The following is a 21,604-nucleotide window of genomic DNA, read 5'->3' as shown; positions in this document are numbered from 1 at the left end:
ATCCTCCCTCTAATCCATGATAAACTGGGAAAAATAAACTGAAGGAGATAGTGTAATAGGAACTTTCCTTAAATGCACAGGAAAGAGGACACAAGGAGACTTTCCTACTAGGCTCCCCTTTGGGCAATATGACTGTATGCTAACCCCTGCAGAGGTCTAAGTGTTACACTGAGCACATCAATGATCAATCATATGGTAGCTGAGAAAGGAGAAGACCTTTGCAGAAGAATCTAGGAGGAACTGTCCTTAGGAAATCTTTCTAAAAGTATTTGTCCTTTGGTGAACTTTGATGCATACTGAAGGCAAATTATTGACTCGTCAGAAGTTGGCTCTTGCTCCAGATATAATTACAGGTTGAAACTCTCTAATTTGTCACTCTCTCATCCAACAACATCCATAATTCAACATGATATTAGTTAGCCAGATAACCACTTATTGTGGGTGTGGCCCAAGTTTCCTGTGGTCCCATAAAGTGTGTTTACATCCACCACTCCTGGCTCACAATATTCTGTGCTGTTATTTAGCTATAATTTACACCTAAATGTCTTATAACAGCTCAGTAAGAAATGCAAATGTTGATAATGCTGCTAGACAATATTCATCTCCCATGAACCAGCGAACTCTCCTTTGGTACTTGTCAGGTCCCAAGGATACCAGGCTAGAGAGTTTCAACCTATCCCAGCATTCAGAGAGGTATAAACCTGTTCATAGGTTGGATGATTGCAGAGTTTTAACATATCACTCTACTAAGTCAATGGCCATCTACCCATAATTAGGTTACAGGTCTGTATAACAATGCATGAGCTATACTTATCAATGGTGTCATGATAGTTATGCCTTTCCCTGTCCCTTCTGATCCTGTACACAAAATACAGACCAAATAAAGGAAAAAATTGACATCTTCCCAAATAAGATTAGCTCCATCTAATGTTTGAAACTCACAAATGTTAAGACAGAATACAGTACCAATAAATAAAATATTCCAGTTATGGATGAGTGTTGTTAATATGGCCTCAGGAAAGGCATTGGGGTGAGTTGATATCTTAGGGTTGAATTTTGCAATCCTTGATTCATGGTAAGGTAAAACTCCCTGGCTTCCATGAAAAGAATAGCTTAATTTTGTCCCTTGTTCAGATCAGGATTATGCACCAGCTCAAACAACAGTGATGCAGGAAACCTGTACACAAGAGATTTGCACAATAGCAGTCTTTATGCTTCTGAAGTGTCATCCCAGAGAAAGCAATGCTTAAAAGACAACAAGGATGAGATGGCAACAGGACCCTTCTGGTCTCAACATTCGCCCTCATACTACTCTGTGTTCAATCATACTGGATGAAGCAAAGGGTATATTTTCATATTTCCACATGAAAAAGCATATCTAGAGATGATACACTTCCTCAATGGATTGTTTCATCTCTGTCACCTCCAGGGTATTTCAGGTCTGTACTGCTGCCACCCTCTCTCCACCCCAGCTGTTCTATAAATGCCACAGTTTACCCTCTAATATTGGCTGGCATTGAACACAAGTATGTTAAGTTGGCAATGAGGAGGAATAATTGATATTTCTGGCTGCTTCCTGATGTGAATGAGATTTAGAAAGTGGTATGATTAATAGCTAACCTCAATTTAAAAATCTCTTAAAATTAACTAAGTATATTTATCTTTTCTGTCTAGCCCTCATGCTGTGATCATCAGCATTAAATGTACTGATGTGATGCATCAGGAAGCAATTATGATTCTACCAGACTGGCTGCTTTAGAAGAGCACTAATATAAGGTGGAACACAGTGGCTGGGTCTACACTTGCCCCAAACTTTGAAGGGGACCTGGTAATCAGTGTGGTGGGAGGTTGCTAGTGAAGTGCTGAGGTGAATATGTACCACTTCATTAGGCTAATTCTCCCCCATGGCAACTGCAAAGTGTCAGACTTCAAAGTGACGGCATGAATGTAGCTGTGGGCATTTTGAAGTGCCCATGCTTCTTCAACGTGCCTTTACTCCTCAAAATTCTGGGAAGTAAAAGCACTACGAAATTGCACAGGCACTTCGAAGCGCCCGCGGCTACAAGCAGGCCGGCTCTTTAAAGTTTGACACTTTGAAGTTGCTGCAGAGAACAGTTAGCCTAATGAATTGCTGCATATTCACCGCAGCACTTCACTATTAATCTACCATCACCATGATTACCATAGTAACAGAAAGGGAGCCGTGCTAGTCTATACACTATCAAAACAAAAAGCAGTCAAGTAGCACTTTAAAGACTAGCAAAATAATTTATTAGGTGTGGCTGTGGGCTGAAGAAGTGGGTCTGTCCCACGAAAGCTCACCTGATAAATTATTTTGCTAGTCTTTAAAGTGCTACTTGACTGCTTTTTGTTTTGATCATGATTACCATGCTCCCTTAGAAGTTGGAGGCAAGTGTAGATAAGTCCTGTGAGATGAAAAAGAGTATGTTATTATGTGCATTTTATGTTATTTTACAATAATAGTATTAAAATAGGCCGTAAAAATAGAGATTATTTGGACACTATTTATGTTTCAAAATATTCACCTATGCACATAAAAATCCATAGTAATATTCAGACATCTAAGTAAAAGTGACTTTATTTTTAAAGGTATTGAGCACTTCTAGTGTTCAATGAATTCAACTTAATAGAAGTTCCTATAAATGCATTTGGGTCTCTAACTTCAGATATACAGGTTTGAAAATATTGACTTGAATCCCCAACTCTCCTCAAGCCACATAAATGTGGAAATCTGATATCCCTGAATATGTAACAAGTAGGAGGCAATACTTTAGGTAATGGTACTTGATACAAATAATGTCTGTAACATTAGTACTGAATTTGTCATTTGGGGAACATAATTTCTGGAATTGCACCATATAATCTCAGATCTCATGCTAATCGGAAGGGGCATTTGAATAGCTAAATAACAGACCAACTAAAATCCACACATTTTCTCTAAACCTGCTGCGTTCATGTACAGCCAAATATAATTTGGTGGGGATGTGAAGGGAAGAATGTGCACTAACTAGGATCCACACAAATTTCACCAAAAGCCAAGTAAGGTCTTTAAACACTTCTACTATTATTTGTTCAAAATCTTGTACTAGGAAAAGATTGTTTGTGGCACATACAGAAATCTGTTCATATTTCAGTAATCCAGACTTGCTGATGAGAAGTATCTGAATATATTTCTGTTGAAAAATTAATTTACAAATTCTAAAATAAAACTACTAGGTACAATAAACTATAATCAGGTGAGATTTCTAAGCTCATTACATAGGTCATAACCCTTAGTTACAAATGGAAATTCATGTCACAATGGTGAAAACACCGCAACCTAATTCCTACCATTATTTTCATATTTTCATTTAATTTAGTACTGCTGTTACTGTATCTATTATTTGACTTTGCATCAAAAGTAATGAGAAGGTTTGTATGAAGAAGAATGATTTTGGAATTGAGGGCTGTTTATATAAACCAAGAATCATACTACACTTTCAACACACACATATGTTGATCCAATTAGTGATACAGCGTGGATCAAGTGAACAGAATGTGACTCATTTGAGACATTTGACTGCTCATCTTCCACCTCTTTTTTCACCTTTCCTTTACCAAAATAACAGTTGAATGTGCTTTGTGTTTTAATTATACTCCATCTGTGTTTCCCAGAGGTCCGTAGATCATAAGGGAGAACCTACACTTAGAGGATATTCCCCAAGAAGGGTTCAACTTTTGTTCTACCTCTGGACACAATCAGTCCCTTACCTTTTAATAACTAAGAAATCCATTGCATACTGAGACTTTTAATGCAACATTTCCAAGGAGAGTAAGAGTTTCTAATATAGACATAACTCAGTGAACCAGGGTGTTGAAACTGAAATGTCAACTGATCCCTGATAAATAGAGAGACGAGATAAATAAGGTAATATATTTTATTGGATCAGCGTCTGTTGTGATATTTATTTTGAGTTCCTTGCATGATCCTGAAGTATGTGTCCTGATTTCTTTTTCTTTCCAATATGTGGCAATATATGTAACTGGTCCAATTAAAAAATTATCTGACCTTGTCTTAATAATATCTTGGGAACTACACAACTACAACACTTCAAACTGCAATGGAGAACATTTTTTGTCATCTGAAACAACCTCTACAACATGAGGAAAAAGCAAGCAAATCTTAGCATGTATGTCTATTTTATGATTAAATTTAAGAAACAAACCATCATCCCCAAAGGACTCACATCTATAACCTTCTGTCTACCACATAAACATAAAGTTAGTGCCATGAAAGGTACATCATCCACATTTTCTCTAATATCCTGGTGTCATCATTGCTACATCAAACTTGCAAGCAATCATAATAAATAGAAAATTGTAACAGTTACAGTGGGGATATATTATTTCAGTATATTCATGATTTGTGTGTTTTGCTTCACTGAAACTTCTCTTCGCTTTTCTCCAAGATTGTAAATTATTTCCTCTGAAATTCTGTTTTAGATTATCATTAAGGGTGGATTGGTCCAGTTTTCATAAATAAAGAGCCACCTTGTGTGTATGCACAAATTCAGAATAAGCACAAACTGACTCTTAAACATGATCTGAAAAAAAACATGAGATTTCCAAAACTGAGTTTCTATGTATTTCAATTTACCTGTATGAGATCATGTAATACTTTGGTAAGCATAAACTCAAGAGGAATAATCTAAATTTATGAAATTATAGTGGCTTATCATTGACATCTATAAAAGAGTACTGTGAGGTCACTTATTCAATCATTACTTAGAAATAAAATATTGTGTATGGGCCAAATCTTTTATTCCTTGCCCAGTTGATTGGGAAATACAGCAGGATGATTTATTATTAATTATTTTAATCAAAGTAAATCCAGATTGTCATGGAGATATTAGTCTACTTTGTGTGCAATTATAGAAATTAATACAAAGAACAAGAGAAGAAACACATGAAGATTTGCTGGTACAGAGTAAATAAGAAAATTTACCTGTCCTGCTTTTGCATTTTCACAAACAAAACTTTCATAATATTTGGCAAATTCTGGTGCGTGGTCATTTATGTCTAAAATCCTGATGAAGACTGGTATCTGGCTACTTTGTTTAGGATTATCTGGAAAAAGAAAGTAATTTACAATTTGTCTCAGGAATGGGAGATTGGAAAGATTTATAGTTCATGAAAGAGAAGGGAAATTATTAAATATATTTCATCTGCTTCTATCACATAAAACATATAAATGTTACTATCATTACAACTGTGTTCAATTTTATATTGGTATATCACAATACAGTATTTAAATTTGAAACAGTATTTCAAAAGAAAAAGTTTTATATTAAAGCAAAACTATCTCAGTCTAAATTGATTTGCAAATACAGTAAAAGCCCAGTTACCCAGCACTCAGCTAACTGGCATGCCCAGCGCAATTGCCAGCTGGGGCTGGCTCACACAACTGCCACCGGGCCGACTAACCAGATGTGGCAGTCTGTCACAGCTGCCGCAAAGCTAGCTGCCTGATGTTTGGCTGGGGGCACAGAGCGAAGATTCCGAATAATAGAGCGTTTACTATAAACTCACTTTTAAAGTATCTAAAGTGTCTGGTTTGTCAGTACACTCCAATCAGCAGTAAATCTGTTTATGCTTATTTTCCAGTATTTAGGCTAAAATGGAGCTGCTCAGAGTAATCTGAGGGTATGGATAAAATTTCTGGGTCAGTTCAAAGCCCTGCCTAAGTACAAAGACAGGAAGGATGATGATCCATTCATTGATAATGTGCCACTGCAAGGATTCTCCTGAGCCAAACCGTAGCCAATGGGATGAATAAAGTAAAGCAAATATTGGCAATTGGGCCAATGTTTGGAAAAAATAGCTCACTTAAAGAAAAAAATAGTGTGGTTGCTCCTGAAAGATGTTCTATGTACCCTATGTGCTCAGCGCAGCCCATAAAGTGTCAGTTTCACTCATTCCAAAGGGAAGCAAGAAATTGTAAGGAGAAGAAAAATAGTGTCATAGAGCCCATTGCTTCATCAACAGAAGAGTGCCTCTGTTGATGATACAAGGTCAAATCTTCTGTTTTATCTGATGAAAAGGCAATACATTTCAAGGCCTCCCATTGTGCCTGGGGCGTAATTGGTCTCTGGGATAAGTTACAGCAGGCTGCAGCTTTAGAGCAATCCAATGTCTGCTTGTGGCCAAAAGGACCAGCACAGAATTTCTGGATTACGCTAACCATTTTCTTATATTTTCACATTTTCTTATTTTTTTTCCTCTGCTAGGGATTGAGGGGAGCAATGTACAATCACTATGTTGGTTCTATACCAATTTATGCAAGTGAAATAATCAGGAAGCTACTTTTGTAGTCTCTGTTTCTGGTGGGAAAAAGTGGGTAAATCAAGAAACGATAATGTTTTTGTTAAAAGTTACCCCATTGTGTTTTTTGCCTTGCTTGCAAATTATACGTGTAGTTGTAAAAAGCATGTACATTTGTTACAAACATGAAAATTTGACAATTGTAACATTCTCTTCGAATAAGTCATTGCCAACTCACTCATTTCAGTTGCTATAACAGTAATATTGTGCCAGGGAGTTTCTTCCCGGTCAAGTGGCTTTGAGATGAATAGAGACCCATTTCCTGAGTGGATGTTGAATATTCTGTCGAGGTCAGTGTGTCGATCCACAGAATATCTGTTAAGATATAATACAAGTGTTCATCATCCTCTTCTGTATTTTCCAGCTTTGCTTACTAACTACCATCACATGTTTTCAGTTTTACTGTAGATCAGGCTATCTCCACATTTGCAGTACTGTATAACCTAAGCCTGCCTCTACTTACTATAGGGAATAAGTAGTGTAGAGTGCTGTAAATACTGAAGCTTTGTAAACTGAAAGTACTAAGCATAGCCGTTAAAGCACTTTTGTACAGCAGTGTGATCATCGCGAAAGTGCAGGTAGATAGGTCTCTCAGTGCTTTAGGTAAACTGATTCCATGATGGGTGTGGCTAACGTGGTTCCCAGTAGTCTGGTTTACACAGGCATTTTACAGAACTGTAACTTGCTCATCTTGGTTAGGGGAAGTGGTGTTTTCACATTGCTGAGACAAAGATTTGACACAGTGACATGGTAATATATGCTTATCCTGAGTGAAAGTTATTTAAGATACTGGAACTTTCTTGAAACAAGGAGTGCTTGTTAGCATGGCATTTTAAAAGTCAGCCTGTTGACACTGGTCTTAAAAAAGATAGAATGGTTACACACCTGCACAAGGCAGTTACTCAAAATGAGTCATTTTGCAAAGCACATTTTAGACCCAAATTAAACATTTTGGAATCTTAGTGAGGAAACTCCAGGGGGATTGACAGAGTTGCTGGGTCCCTGAGCAAGGGATGGAGATGCTCCATGAGCCTGAAAGGGGTGGGGTCTTAGATCCAAAGAGCAGTGCTGAGGGCAGCCAGTCCTCTGTGCCACCTGGGGTGCCCCCCACACTCGTCCTTCCCCATTCTCAAAGCCAACTTCAGTTCACTTCTCTCAAACATTGATTTAAAGGCCCAAGGCTCCAGCTGCCTCTGCTTCTGTGGTAGTGGCAGTGCTGGCTGGGAGCCCTGGTCCCTTTGAAATTCCAGGCCCTAGGACAACTGTCTCTTCTCTTCTCCTAAATCAGTGGTCCTGGTGAACTCAGATAAAATTTTCTTTGTTAAGGTTTTCACAATGATAAGTGGTTTTGAGTGCTTCAGTCTATTGGGTGCTCTAGCTCAGACACCATCACAGAGATTTACTTTCAGTAACTCTTAAGCATCCACTCTTTTTGAAAAACTGAATGAAGAGTGTATACAACTTAGTTTGATGACATTGTTTTCCTCAAAAATGTGCACTTTCAGAATGTAAAACATTCAGGATCACCATAGTTTCAACCAGAAATGCAGATTAAACAGATTTCACAATTAGTAACCCACTAATGGTCAGTTTTATGCATGTCATTTTAGACAATAACAACAGATGTGGTAACAATACCACCGTAGCCCAACACTGAACATTTACCTCAGATATTTTAGTAACTTTCTCACAGTAGTTTCTTATGCAATATGATGAACAAATTTTCGTTTAAATATTTAAGAAGGAGAACATGACAGACAGTGGGTGTATCTCTGGAGGATTGTTTCATTCATCGGGCCTGTTTCTAAGTGTGAAGCAAAATTGACTGTCATCAACCATCAGGGACATACAGATGTCCAGTAGAAATACAGTCTTGAACTTTATATGAAAGCTTACCAACAGGGACAAATAACATAAAATGGCATTGCTCCATAATTGCTGTGAGTAAGACAGTCACAAGGCAATATGTGTTTGTTACAAACAGACATATATTTCCTTTTACCAACCCCTTTTGGAAATACATATTATAGTGTATTAATCCTGTTTGCCATGATCGGTTCTCCATGGATTTTGAAGTGCTCAGATTATTTCTACTTAATGACTCTAGGCCTGGTCCTACTTAGTGCCCTTAACTGTCACTGAGTTTGTTTGGAATTAAAGCTGCTACTTCTACCTCATGATCAGACCATATTCCACTTGTTTTGAGACATCTTGAAAGAAAAGTGAGCCAAATTTCTACATCTAATGCATTTTACACCATACAGGGATTGATATTTACTTTATTGCATTCTTGGTGGTATCTGGATCTTCAGCTATCACCTGCCCAATGATAGTTCCTTCCTTGGCATCTTCATCTACTTCTAATGTATAAGAACTCTTGCTGAACACTGGAGGTTCGTCTACGTCTTCCACGGAAACTTTGACTAGAGCTGTATCCTTAAATGGCCCCAAGTGGAAAAATCTGGGGTCAAGATGAGTGTTGGCTGCCTCCACTCTTAATGAGTACAGCATCTTGTTCTCAAAATCCAACTGCTAAGGATCAAATAATAAAAAGCGTGGTCAGTTTACAAAAAATATAAACAAATTCACAGCACTTAAGTAATAGGAGCTGGAGTTATGAGAAACCAGCATTTTCAGTCTTATTGCTATCTGAGGGACACCATAAGGGTCCTATACGGACATACAGAATTCATCAGTCAGCAACATATATCCCCTTACAGATGGCTATAAAGTAGGGGGCAGGGGGATCTTCACCTTATTATGTACAATGCAGCATGTTAATAGTTGTTGGGAAATTCATAAAGTCATTCCCTTCTTTTATATCATCTTTTGGAGCCATTAAAATCTGCTATACCCTACACACAAACTAATGAATATACTCCATATTGAAATATTGTAAATTGTATATTGTAGATATTGTATAGTGATGGAATAATGTCAAATATATCATCATTTGGGATGAGATTCCAGCGACTTGAAGGTTTAGCTTAAATGTACATAAAATTCTTTTTTTGGAACAATTGATCCAGACAATTAAAGGGGGAGATTTCTCATGAGTTTATTTTTGAATTTCCTGTTGAGGCAAGTGTAAGGAATACCAGGGTAGGGGGGAAGCTTTTTGTAATTGCATTCTGGTACATGAAACTCCAGATAAAACCTGGATGAAGTACAGAAAAATGAAGGGATAGAAAAGTTTTAGTAAGAATATTGTAAATTTTCTTAAAAGGTTTTGAGGTTTTGTTCCTGACAAACATTAGATTGACAAAAACAAGCATTTAGTCAAATTAAAGACAAATTTGATAGTCTGTAAGGTTATGTCTAGACTGGAGGTTTCTGTCAACAAAACTTCTGTCAACAGTTTTGTCAACAGAGAGTGAGTCTAGACTGCAGATCTCTCAGATATTCATTCAGTCCTATTTTTCATAAAAAGGAGAAAAAAACCCACTTTTTTCAATTCTTGTTATTTTCCAAATTGTATTGCTATTTTTTGACAAAACCATTTTGTAAATGTTGTCAGTCTGTGAAGCACAAATGAGATTGGACTTACGTTCTTGTTTAATTATGTATCTGCAGGCAAGGTTCACATTTAACCATTTTACTCATAGGAAGAAGTTTCCCTATACAGTGAATACAGGACACCTGGTAAAACTGCTTGTATTCAATTAAGTTCCACAGCAGTCATACAAATGTTCAAATTAGCATCAGGTTGACTGATCCCCTTTTAAAAAAGAAATACTCTTTTTAATAATTTTTAATACTGTTTAAATTCTCTTTAATAATCTTTGGATTTTTTATTTACCTTTAAAGTTTTCGGGTTCATGCAATGAGTGGTACACACGCCACCCCCACCAATGGGGAGAGATCACAAACACTAACATTAATATATACCTCTATCATAGGTAGGGGTGTGACTGAATAATACAATCTTTCCTGCCTGCCACTCTCCACTTTCCATGCCTGGCTGAACTCTGTAGGATGGACCCACCTCTCCTGCTACCTGACACTGCATTTTTCATGAGGCAAATGTGGTGTGGAGGCACACAGGGTCATATCCCCACCTCTCAAATTCTCCCAAGATTCACATTAGACTGTGGCCAGCAGCAGCTTTTTGGTACTGTGTGTGAGGGAAAGATGGAAGCTTTTCCTGCTGCAGGGAAAGAGGATGGAACAGAATAACCTGACCCATATCTTTGCAGAGCTCTTATCTTTGCCTGTTTTTTACTCCTTCCGCCAGGAGGCTAAAAGCAGCTTTTCCCTTTCTGCCCGTGTCTACATGTGCCCCAAACTTCGAAATGGCCATGCAAATGGCCATTTCGAAGTTTACTAATGAAGCGCTGAAATGCATATTCAGCGCTTCATTAGCATGCGGGTGGCAGCAGCGCTTCGAAATTGACGCACCATGCCGCTGCGCGGCGCGTCCAGACGGGGCTCCTTTTCAAAAGGGCCCCGCCTATTTCGAAGTCCCCTTATTCCCATGAGCTCATGGGAATAAGGGGACTTCAAAGTAGGTGGCTTCCTTTCGAAAAGGAGCCCTGTCTGGATGCGCCGCACGGCGGCAAGGCGCGTCAATTTCGAGGCGCTGCTGCCGCCCGCATGCTAATGAAGCGCTGAATGTGCATTTCAGCGCTTCATTATTAAACTTCAAAATGGCCATTTGCATGGCCATTTCGAAGTTTGGGGCACGTGTAGACGTAGGTACAGTGTTGAAAGGCAGTTCAAACCTCCATGTGGCTGCTGGTCACCAACATAACCCCCTCCTACCTGCACTATAGCCAAGAGGCAGGAGGTAGATTAAACCCTAAGGATTCTTTATGAACCAGAGTCCAGGGCCCCAGATTGTACAAGCTTCAGGAAACATAGCCAGAGAAGTATCTCAGCAGAGTAGGGTGGCTGGGCAATGCAGCAGCCCTTTGCTCCATGGAGACATGACCCAGGTTGGGTGTGAGGGAGAGGCACAGATGAAGAGGGCATTAAGCCTCTGCTCTTGGGCCTGTAGGTTTAAGGCATGAACAGGCTGCTTCAGATTGCTTTCCCTTCCCCTACCTCATGAGCTGCCCTATAGCTTAGCTGAAGGGCGAAGAGGCTGTTTCATGCCAGGGCTGCACAGGGCTTTGTACCATTCAGGGCTCTGCTTCTCCTGGCAAGAACCTCTGGGATGGAGGGTCTTGAGCTTTTCTTGTGCTCTGGCCTAGCCAGAGGCAGTGAGGGAAGGAAGGAGCCTGCTGGCCAGGCTGTTGGTGAGCTGAGTACCCTAACCAGGGACTAGTTCTCCCACAAGCCCTGTTCATGCTCATGATATAGAAAAGCAGCAGGGCTAAGGATGGGAGTCAAGGGGCAGAAGATGGAGAGGATGACAAGAGTGGGAGCACATAAAAGGCTGACGGGTGGCCAATAGATGGGGCACATAACCAGCTGCCTCCTGGCAACTGCCTACACTCACCAGCCACCACAAATCCAAGCCAGTGCTGGCTGGAAACAGGATGTGGGTGTGGGACTTTGCTGGCCTTGAGCTTGCACACAGTGGGAGCTTGCACACAGTGGGAGCTTGCACACAGTGGGATCCTGACGGACTGGCAGGGGGAGAGGCCAGCGTCACATCTTCCCCCACCACTGGCCTTGAACACCTATTTCCATGATCAGTCACTGGACCCTGCCATCCCTACTGGTGGGTGAGTGGCTGGCAAGCAGGGATCCAGCAGGGAGTAGAACATACTGTACTGATGGGGGAAAGAGAGACACAGAACATGGGACAATTTACCCTTTTTAAAGGAAAGAATTTGGGATGCCTGCAAGAGGGCTTAAATACATGACTGACTTGTTAAAAATGGGACATTGGGTCACCCTAATTATTCATATTTGCAGGGGTTCACATGTTCAGTAGAAAAACAATTAAGGTTAATGGGTGTAATGGTGTAATGGAAAATATAATGAGTTGCCCCATATGATCTGTCTCAACAGTCCAAGCACAAAGTAAAAACACTATGAACTGCAGCCTAGAAGTGGGATATTCAGATAACATCAAAATAGTGGTCAGTATTTTTAGCTGGCCAATTTCATTCCTGAAAGAATCACAGATCATCTGTGAATTCAAGCTTTGTATATTCTTTTATTATGAGGGCACTTATTGACATGTCATGTAACTATCAAGATATGATGGAAACGGAAGATTTGAAGTAGGCTCCAGGACTGAGATGAACCTGTCCTGTAGCTCTAGATAAGAAACTGCCCCATGGAGGGACATGAAAGCAACTGGAGGATAAGATATCTGTATTGTATTAGTTCTCTTTGGTGGTGTGAGTTCATCAAACTCAGGTCTTTAGGTAAACCTACAACATTTTGTTCACATCAGACCCTTGTGAACTACACTGTTCAGCTGTCCAAGTATTCATGGCTCTACTACCAAATTATTTTTGTGAGACTATCTTTGATAGACAGCAACCATTGAGAATATTGCTTTATGTGAAATGACATGCCAGAAAAATTCCCCCAAGACCTGGAATAACAATAACCGATCAAGAAAGAGGACAACAAAACTAATACAAAGTCTTGGCAGGTGACCCCATGTGAGACTTTCATTTGTCCTCCCACTTGAGGAAAGAAAAAAACTCAGCTTGAGTGCTAAGTGTAATAAAAAGAAAAGGAGGAAAAATAAACCTTTTTGATGGTTATAATCCCTTCCTGTGTGTCCTTGTCAGTGATGATATCAAATGTATCTGATCCATCCCCGTTGGAAATGCTATATTCAATCTCTGCATTTTCACCCACGTCGAGGTCATTGGCTTTTATTCTGCCGAGAGCAGTCCCAAGTGGGGCAGACTCAGGAGAGCTGAATTGGTAGGTACCTGGAAAAGTTAAATCAAACTTTTTTTGCTTAGTCTGTCATCTCTCTAGATATCAAAAGTCTTTTGTTTCCTCCAGAGGGTTTTTTTAAAGTTGCCTTGAAAGTTTAAATAGTCTAAGGAAAGTGCTCTTAGTCATCAGGAGTAAACTTTAAAACAAAGCCAACTTCACTGTCAACAAAAAGTTTTGCTGTTTGTTTTTTAATGAACGTGTGACACTTCAAAAGAATTTTGTACTGTATTCTTTATATACTTTTTCTTTTGTACTTCAGATAAAAGGAACAAAGCTAGAAGTACAATAATACAGCAATGATTATGACCCTGAGTAGTTAATGGTTTTATTTATTTTGTCTGTCTTCTACAGATATTTTCAATGATACCAACAGTTCTTTTTTCTCTAGCCTTCACAGGTTTCAAAACTAAATGGTTTTGAGGAAGACACTAAAATACAATAGACAGGGTTTTCTATTTTGAAATTGCCTGGAACAATTTTAAGAATTTTACACGTGAAATATGAGATTTCCATCTTAAAACATAATGAAGATATACTGTAAAAAACATTTGATACATCTAATATGTAATATTCCTGATAATTGCCTGAACTGTATCAAAGCTGTAAAAAATGTGCTCAAATTTTTGAATTAATTCCTTTTGGACATGTTTGTTTTAATGTCTGATTTTATTTTAGTGCTTGTGAACTCGGCATTTATATCATTATACTATACTCATGGATGCTATTGACAAAGAAATTTTAATGTTGCACATCTTAGCGCAGAAGTTAAACTTTAAATTTATCTTTTTCTCAGCCTTTGAACTAAAAATCTAAGTATAAAGTTATGATCCAACAGAACAAGAATAATATCATGAGTCTCTTGACCAACCACAATCAGAAATTTTAACTCAAATTTCAATAGCAAGATACGGAGATAATTATTAAAGCTAATATTGGGAAATACTAAGAAGTAGGTGTGAGAAATTTGCATTATGTTTGTGGACATTTTGCATGTCAATTTACTGAATAGTACCTATCATTTGCACAACTCAGTTACTAGAATCATATCACAAGTAGCTGATAAAAACTTGCACACGTCAGGTATGTTGTGAACCCAAGACAATCTTGGGGAATACTTTGTGCCTGAAGAAGGTAAAATCCCTTGTTGAGTGGTTTAAGAGCAGACGGACTGTTCAAGTTACACCAGCATCTAGCCAGTACAGCCTATGTCATTTGATGTGACTTCCCCTTTCCCTGATGTATCCATTGCCTTTCTCTACCCTCTCATTGTTTTGGTTTACTATGAGAGAGGAGTTTCTGAGTTTTCCCAAGTACACTGATCATAACAGATCCTTGTGTGGGCTACGTAAGGCTGAATGATTCTCTATCTCCAATGAAATGCACCTGAGTCACAGTCTGACTCATTAGAAGTGTCTTATCCTTGGAGGTTTGTGGGGGGAAATGGATAATATAGTATTATGCTAAACTGTGTTCGCTGTTAGATATTTAACTCTATAATTGAGTTACTAGTGGGCTGCTAACTAGTTAGGCTGCAAAATTCATGGTGCCCACTTACAACAGGCTGAATATTGTTTGGAAGGTAGACGTTATGACAAGCAGCCTTCAAAAGGCTCTCCTTTTCTATTTTCAGACTTACATAAACTTTTTGTGCTAGCAGTTGAGCCAGAAATCCTAAATGCACAGTCTTAGGCATGGCACTTCAATTTGTCCCTGTTGTGGGAAGTTCAGAAATACCAGGAGAACACCTTCTTTGGATGAGCTCGATTCTGAAAGCTGTCACTGTAACTGTGATGATGCCGGTGACCTTCATATTATTAGCACATGAGCTACTCAGCATGGCTTGGGGTATAACTCAGTTCCTGAAGTATTCTGTAATTTTCGTGATCATATGGTACAGTTCTGTAAAGCCTTTACCCTTTCCATAATTTATGTCGTGCATGGCTCAATATATTAGTTGAGGAGAGGAGCATTCTGGACTGGATGACTAGCTATTTTGACTCTATTCATCACCATGACATCTAAAAGCCTTACAAGATTTGATAGCTCCAGATAGTCTCTAAATCAGCCTGGATGTTTGTTCAGTCTTTGGCGTGTCCAATTAGAGTGCAAAAAAGGAACCAATCAGAGCCAAAGGCAGTAGTAATTTTATAATGTGGATATTTTCCCAGCAGAGGCTGAACTGAAACTGTGAATTATTTTCACACAGCCTACCAAGCAGTCATCAAGTGCTGATTTTAACAACTTTTGATCGTTGATTTATACCATCAGTCTAGAATTGAAGTGTCCATGGTTACATCTACCCTAAAGAGATCTTTTGAAAGAAGCCCTTCGAGAAAGAACTTCTTGTGAAAGAGTGCGTTCACACACACAAAAAAGTGCATCAAAAGAGTGATTTGCTCTTTCGAAAGAGATTGTCCACACAGTCACAGGTCTTTTGAAATAATGGGTCAGGGATCAAAAAATCAGGCACCATGAGGACTGATCTTTTGAAAGAAGGGCCCAAGGAGGATCTACACACATTTTTTTTTTCGAAAGAAGCTTTTGTAAGAAGGTGTTCTTCCTGAAATGGAGTGAAAGAGCACTTTCAAAAGAAGTGCCACATTCTTTTGATTTACTTTCAAAAGAACACAGCGTGTACATGCTCTGCACAATCTGCCAAATGAGCCCCCTTCTTTCGAAAAAGGTTTCATAAGAACTTGGTACTGTATATGTAGCCCATATCACATTTCACATCTCTGTACCATCCCGCTTGGTTGCCAGTTATACATGCTAATGATTTTCCTTTCAAAAATTTAATCATTTAATCAAGGACAAGATTATAAAAAATACTCAGCATATGCAAGTAGGGCCAGATTTTAGACACTTAGTCAATTTCTATACATGCCACTTTCGAAGAAAGTGGTATGCCAATAAACGTCCCAAAATATGCTAATGAGGCACGGATGCAAATTCCCCGCACCTCATTAACATAAGGTCACATGATTTGGAGTCCAGAAGATGTTCTTCCAGACTGCAAAACGCCATTTCGAAGTACAGCTCCCATGGGGCCTTCCGGAAGCAAGTCCTCCTTCTGGAGGCCCCTTCTGCCCTAAAATTTTCAGGAAGAAATGGCCTCTGGAAGAAGGACTTCCTTCCAGAAGAACCCCTCTGGGGCCAAGCTTCTAAACGGTGTTTTGAAGTCTGGAAGAACATCTTCCCGACTCCAAATCACATGACCTTATTCTAATGAGGTGCAGGGAATTTGCATCCATGTCTCATTAGTATATTTTGGGCTATTAGCATGCCACTTTCGAAAAATGGCCTTAATGAAGAGAGATATTCCAAGGATTTTAACTATCCATTAAAATCCATTTTGAAGATCTGACCTTTGAAAAAAATGGCCACTTATTTAGGTTCCCAAGTGAGTTGGAAATTGAGCTGTTCTGAAAAGCTGACCATGTATGTTACAATGAATTTGCTGTAACTAAGTGTAAAGTGTTTCAAACACACCACTGCAATAGCCATGGTTGTTGTTACTATTGTACTTATTTTAAGGGTTTGGGAAGGAAGTTTATTCTGCTAAAGAACAGTTTGATCATTTATTTACTTATTTATGAAGTGGACGCACATGTGCTTCAATGGAGTAACAGCATAAACAGAAACAGCAGTGAAGCTATAGCTGTGATAAAGTATCCCAGATAGTAATGGTTAAACAACTGTAAAGAAGCTGTTTGAAACACAACATAACTATTAAAGGAGCCATACTCTGGGGGAATCGTGGCGGATTGTCATTAACATCAGTCAGTGTGATGTTCACCATAGTCGTCCCTGATAATCCTCCCATCTGTCCTCCCATGTCCTTGGCTTGGATGACCACTTGGAACTGCTCCCTATTTTCTCTGCTCATGTCTGGCAAAGCAGTTTTGATTATTCCTTGGAGAAAAGAACAAGAGGGAAGGGGGGGGAAAAACATTTTAATCCCTAATTTTTTAAATGGATTTATGAAAGATTTACTGTACAGATGTTAATGTATGGTGAACAAATAAAATTGAAGGTGTTTTGAAATAAGACTTTTAATCTATGTCCAATTTAATGTGATTAAAAGAGAGAAATGTCGTAGTGCAATGATTCAGTGGTTGGACTGTGTTAAATCCATTTAATTATCCTTTTGATGACAAAAAATTTTACATTTGTCACATCAATAAAAGCTTTTCAGCTAGTTTCCCTTGCTATTATTTTGATAAGATTATTAGCTTCAGCCTTGAACTAGTCTCTGCATTATACCACTTCTTTCATCAACAGGGCAGAATTTGGTGTTATTCTGCATTCAGTATTTCACACATCAATAGATTCATAAACTTTAGTGTCTGAAAGACCACTGGAGTCATGTAGCTGGATGTATACCAGAGGTCACTAAATTATTTACTATTTTAAGTCCAAAATCTAAGGCTGAACTAAAGGCATAACTTCAAGGGAAAAAAATCTAATCTTGAGTGAGGGAGTGTTTGGACGGAGACTATCTCAACTCTTGATATTCTGTTCCATTAATTACCTTCCCTATGAATTGTATTATGCCATATTTCTGTCTGAATTTGTTCAGCTTTATCTTCCAGCCACTGGATTCTACTATGTCTTTGTCCACTACATTGAAGACCTTTCTTCTGAACCCAAGTAGAGAAGTATAGACTGTGATCAAGTCATCTCTTAATCTTCACTCTGTTAAGCTAAATATCAGGCCTCTCAACAGGAATTCCAGGCCCCAGACAGGACTGTCAATGCCCCCCACCCCCAACATGCATAATCCATGCCTTCATGGATGAGGTCCGCCTAACATTTGGGCAGCACTGTTCCAGTGTTGGCTGGTGCCCACTGAGCTACTGGCTGTGCTGTGTAGGCACACTCTTCTGGCACAATCAGGGTTTTCATATGCTCTACTGGAGGGCTGCCAACCGTCTAATCAAGCAACCCAAAGACCATTGTCCTTCCACCTTCCTCACCCCTTCTGTGAGACCCAGCTGTTGCTCACTCCATATCCTGTCTCTCTCATTTGCCTTTTTACCAGGTTGGGGTGTGGACTCTGGGAGGGTCTTTGATTTCAGGAAGGATCACAGGCTCTGGGAGGTCATTTGGGTGAGGAAATGGATGCAGGCTGTAACAAGATATTTGGGAGCTGGCTCTGGGCTGAATCAAGGGGATTTGCTACAGGAGAGGGCTAAGTGGGTGCCACTTAATTTGGGCATCTTCTGAAAGTGACTGGCACGCTCCTCTGCCAGCAACACCAAGGCAGGGGAACCAGAGGACCGCTGTGTAACACTGCCCATAGGCATCATCCCCACTGCTCCCACTGGCTATGTGGACCCAAGAACTGAACACAATATATTCCTCCAGTGGTCTCACGAGTGTCAAATACCAGTATAAAATAACTTCCCTATTCGCACTACTGTAAGAAAATAAAACTTACATTTTATGATGCTGCAGGTTCACTGCCTTAATAATATGGGGCCATATCACGCCATCAGTTTTCAAGCAGAAATCAAGGGGGTCTTCTGCTTAAAACCAGATAGATAGTCCATGTTCATTCTGAGCTTTGGATAAATAGCAAGTACTTGAACAATTTAATTAGCATGTTTATCAAATTGGGGTATAAATGCTTGAGTGAGAAGTATCTTGATCTCTGCCTGTATATCTGTAATTTTGACAAGTAAGATGGAAAGAATTGCTGACCTGTCTCTGGGTCCACAGAGAAATATGGTTGTCCCTGAAGGATGCTATACACCACTTTGGCACTGTTTCCATAGTTGGCATCATCTGCATCTGTAGCTGTCACTTGGATAACAGGAGTTCCTGAATAGGAACAAAGCAAAGAATCATATGAAATGAGATAATTTCGATCAGAAATCTGATGTAGATATTTTCTATTTATAAAATATATTTAATGGTAATATGCACAGCACAATCAAAATCTGCATAGAATGCATCAACCTAATCAAGTGGGATTCCCTTAATTTTGGTCTTCTTCAATCAGAAGTCATAAGGAAAACGTAAGCAGCTAGTGTAGAATACAACACTACTTCACAACAGCAATAGGCTTTCCCTCCAAAAGCCTAGTATATTCTAAGTCTACAGCTACATTTACAGGGATTTGTCGACAAAAGTTTTTATTGGAGGTATCTTCCAGCAAAACTTCTGTTGATGGACTGCAGACAACTTTTAGTATAGACATAGCCTAAAAGCATACGTTTACTGGCGTTGCTTATGGAGGCATTTCACAAATGTAAAGAATGTAAAGAAATGTATTTTGTAAATGTAGCAATGACATAATTCAGTTCCTTTCTAGCATTAGGTAGGTATGTTTATTTTTTTTCCACTTCAAAGTTGAACCTTTTTCTTTTTTTCCTTATGAAGTTCCTTATGAAGCACTTCTAGCATAACCCATGCCATACTAGAGATGAGACAATCAGTGAAAGGCAATAGATTAGAGCACAGTATTTGGGATTTATTTAGTGTTTACAGAGATACAGTATAAATAATGAACTCTAAATATTTATTTTTCATTTTTAAAATGTGCTCTAAATATTTACAAGGAGCGGATAAATTACACTAGCTGCTAATAGTCTCAGTGGTCTAAAATGACAACTGGCAATTAGCACAATGACGGGTTACTTTCCTATGCCACCTTTACTCTGACTGTACCCTTTTTGCTGGTAGTGGTGAACTATATGGAGGTAGAGCCTATAGGGATATTCCAGGTCTGTTGCCAAAATGTGGCAGCAGTGGGGCATGAAGTTCAGTGACTATTATTTTTATAACCTTGAAAATGCAGGTAGTCTCAAAAGGAGCTAAGAGGAAGAGACCATGACTAGAACTGGGAAAAAAGCTTTTGGACAGAACTATTTTGTTTTGTTTGTGCCAAATTGCTCCAATAAAAATAAAACAAAAACTAAATACAAAGGAAAACCCTTAAAAACTCAAAGGCTGCATCTACATAGCCCCTCCTTTCCAGAAGGGGTATGGTAATGAGCAAAAGAGAATAGTCAAATGAGGTGCGGATTTAAATATCTTATGCCTCATTTGCATATGCTCACAAGATTTCGATTATGGAAGAGCCCCTTCTGGAAGCTACAGAGCCATGGAGACGGAGCCCTTCCAGAAGGAACACTCCCTGCTGAAAGTCCTGTCACTCCTCAAATGTTTGAGGAATAAGGGGGCTTCAGAAGAGAGGGGTTCCTTCCAGAAGGGGCCCATCTAAACAGCTCTGTAGCTTCTGGAAGGGGCACTTCCAGAAGTGAAATCTTGTGGTAATATGCAAATAAAGCTTGAGATGTTTAAATCCATGCCTTATGTGAAGACTACCCTTTGCTCATTACCTCGCCCTTTCTGGAAGGGAGGGGGCTGGTTAGACATGACCAAAATGTTTTATTTGGACATGTTCTAAAGAAAATATTTTTCCAATTTGAAAATAATTTTAATGTTGAAACTATCCTTCAGTTTCATTTCATTAAAACCTTAAAAGGTCATAATAAAATAACACATTTTTGGTCAAACACAGCATTTCATTTGGTATATTCTTTCACTTGTCCATTAGCTGAAAAGTTTCATTTTAGGTCTACCAAAGAGAATTAAAATTCTCTTCAAACCGTCAACAAATAAAAAAAAAAGTAATTTTAACCCCTTTCTTCTCCACTCCAATCCACAGGCTCAGATGCAGAGGGGGAGCAGGCTACATCTGTGCACTGGGGAATTTGGGTAAAAATTCATTCTTTGCTGTTTTTGGAGAGAGGAAGTTGACTGCAACACACCTGAAGTATGGGAAACATTGTCTGGGTTTGCGAAAGGAAGGCAGAAATGATTTATAGCGGGGTAGGGGAAGGAGGATTGAAATTGCTGCAGAAGGTTAGGGGTTCAACTCCTGTTTGTGTGTTGACAAAGCCTGGCTCTGTAAATATTAATGTAACGGCAGCTAACAGTTATTTTCAATATGATTGCTGTAAATAAAGGCTCTATTGGTAAGTAAAATTTACATTAATTTAATCTGTGATTCATGAAAGCATTCTGTTGCTGTGCTGGTTAGATACTGTGGACTTTGTCTCTGGAAAAGATAACAAAGAGCTGTGAAATTTTGAAGAGACTCTCTACAGTACATCCACATCCTTTTTATAATAACAATCCAGAATTGCATGCAATACTCCAGATGTGGCCTTACCAGTGCCAAATAAAGTGAAGTAATCACTTCCATAGATCTTCTGGCAATGTTCCTACTAAAACACCCCAGGATACCATTAGCCTTCTTGGTTAAAAGGGCACACTGCTGGTTCATATCAATCTTATAACCTGCTATAATGCAGAGGTCTTTTTCTCCAGAACTTCTGCTTAGCCATTTGCTTCTCAGCCT

General features: G+C 39.0%; 1 protein-coding gene across 2 annotated transcripts in view; it reads right to left on the bottom strand.

The window, feature by feature from the left end:
- The window catches only part of CDH9 (cadherin 9), a 94,997-nt gene that overhangs the window by 17,540 nt on the left and 55,853 nt on the right, over nt 1–21,604 (bottom strand). Inside the window, exons 3-8 of one of the 2 annotated variants that reach the window (XM_074985951.1) lie at nt 18,937–19,056; nt 16,978–17,145; nt 13,036–13,223; nt 8,660–8,913; nt 6,560–6,696; nt 5,006–5,127 (exon numbers count right to left, since the gene is read on the bottom strand). In XM_074985951.1, the coding sequence (XP_074842052.1) occupies nt 5,006–5,127; nt 6,560–6,696; nt 8,660–8,913; nt 13,036–13,223; nt 16,978–17,145; nt 18,937–19,056 (989 nt within the window). The remainder of the gene's footprint in view (nt 1–5,005; nt 5,128–6,559; nt 6,697–8,659; nt 8,914–13,035; nt 13,224–16,977; nt 17,146–18,936; nt 19,057–21,604) is intronic. The other variant, XM_074985952.1, reaches the window with a different exon arrangement.

Source organism: Carettochelys insculpta, chromosome 2 (assembly GCF_033958435.1).
Source record: "Carettochelys insculpta isolate YL-2023 chromosome 2, ASM3395843v1, whole genome shotgun sequence".
In the NCBI taxonomy this organism is placed as follows: Eukaryota; Metazoa; Chordata; order Testudines; family Carettochelyidae; genus Carettochelys; species Carettochelys insculpta.
This window is presented reverse-complemented; position numbering and strand designations above follow the sequence as displayed.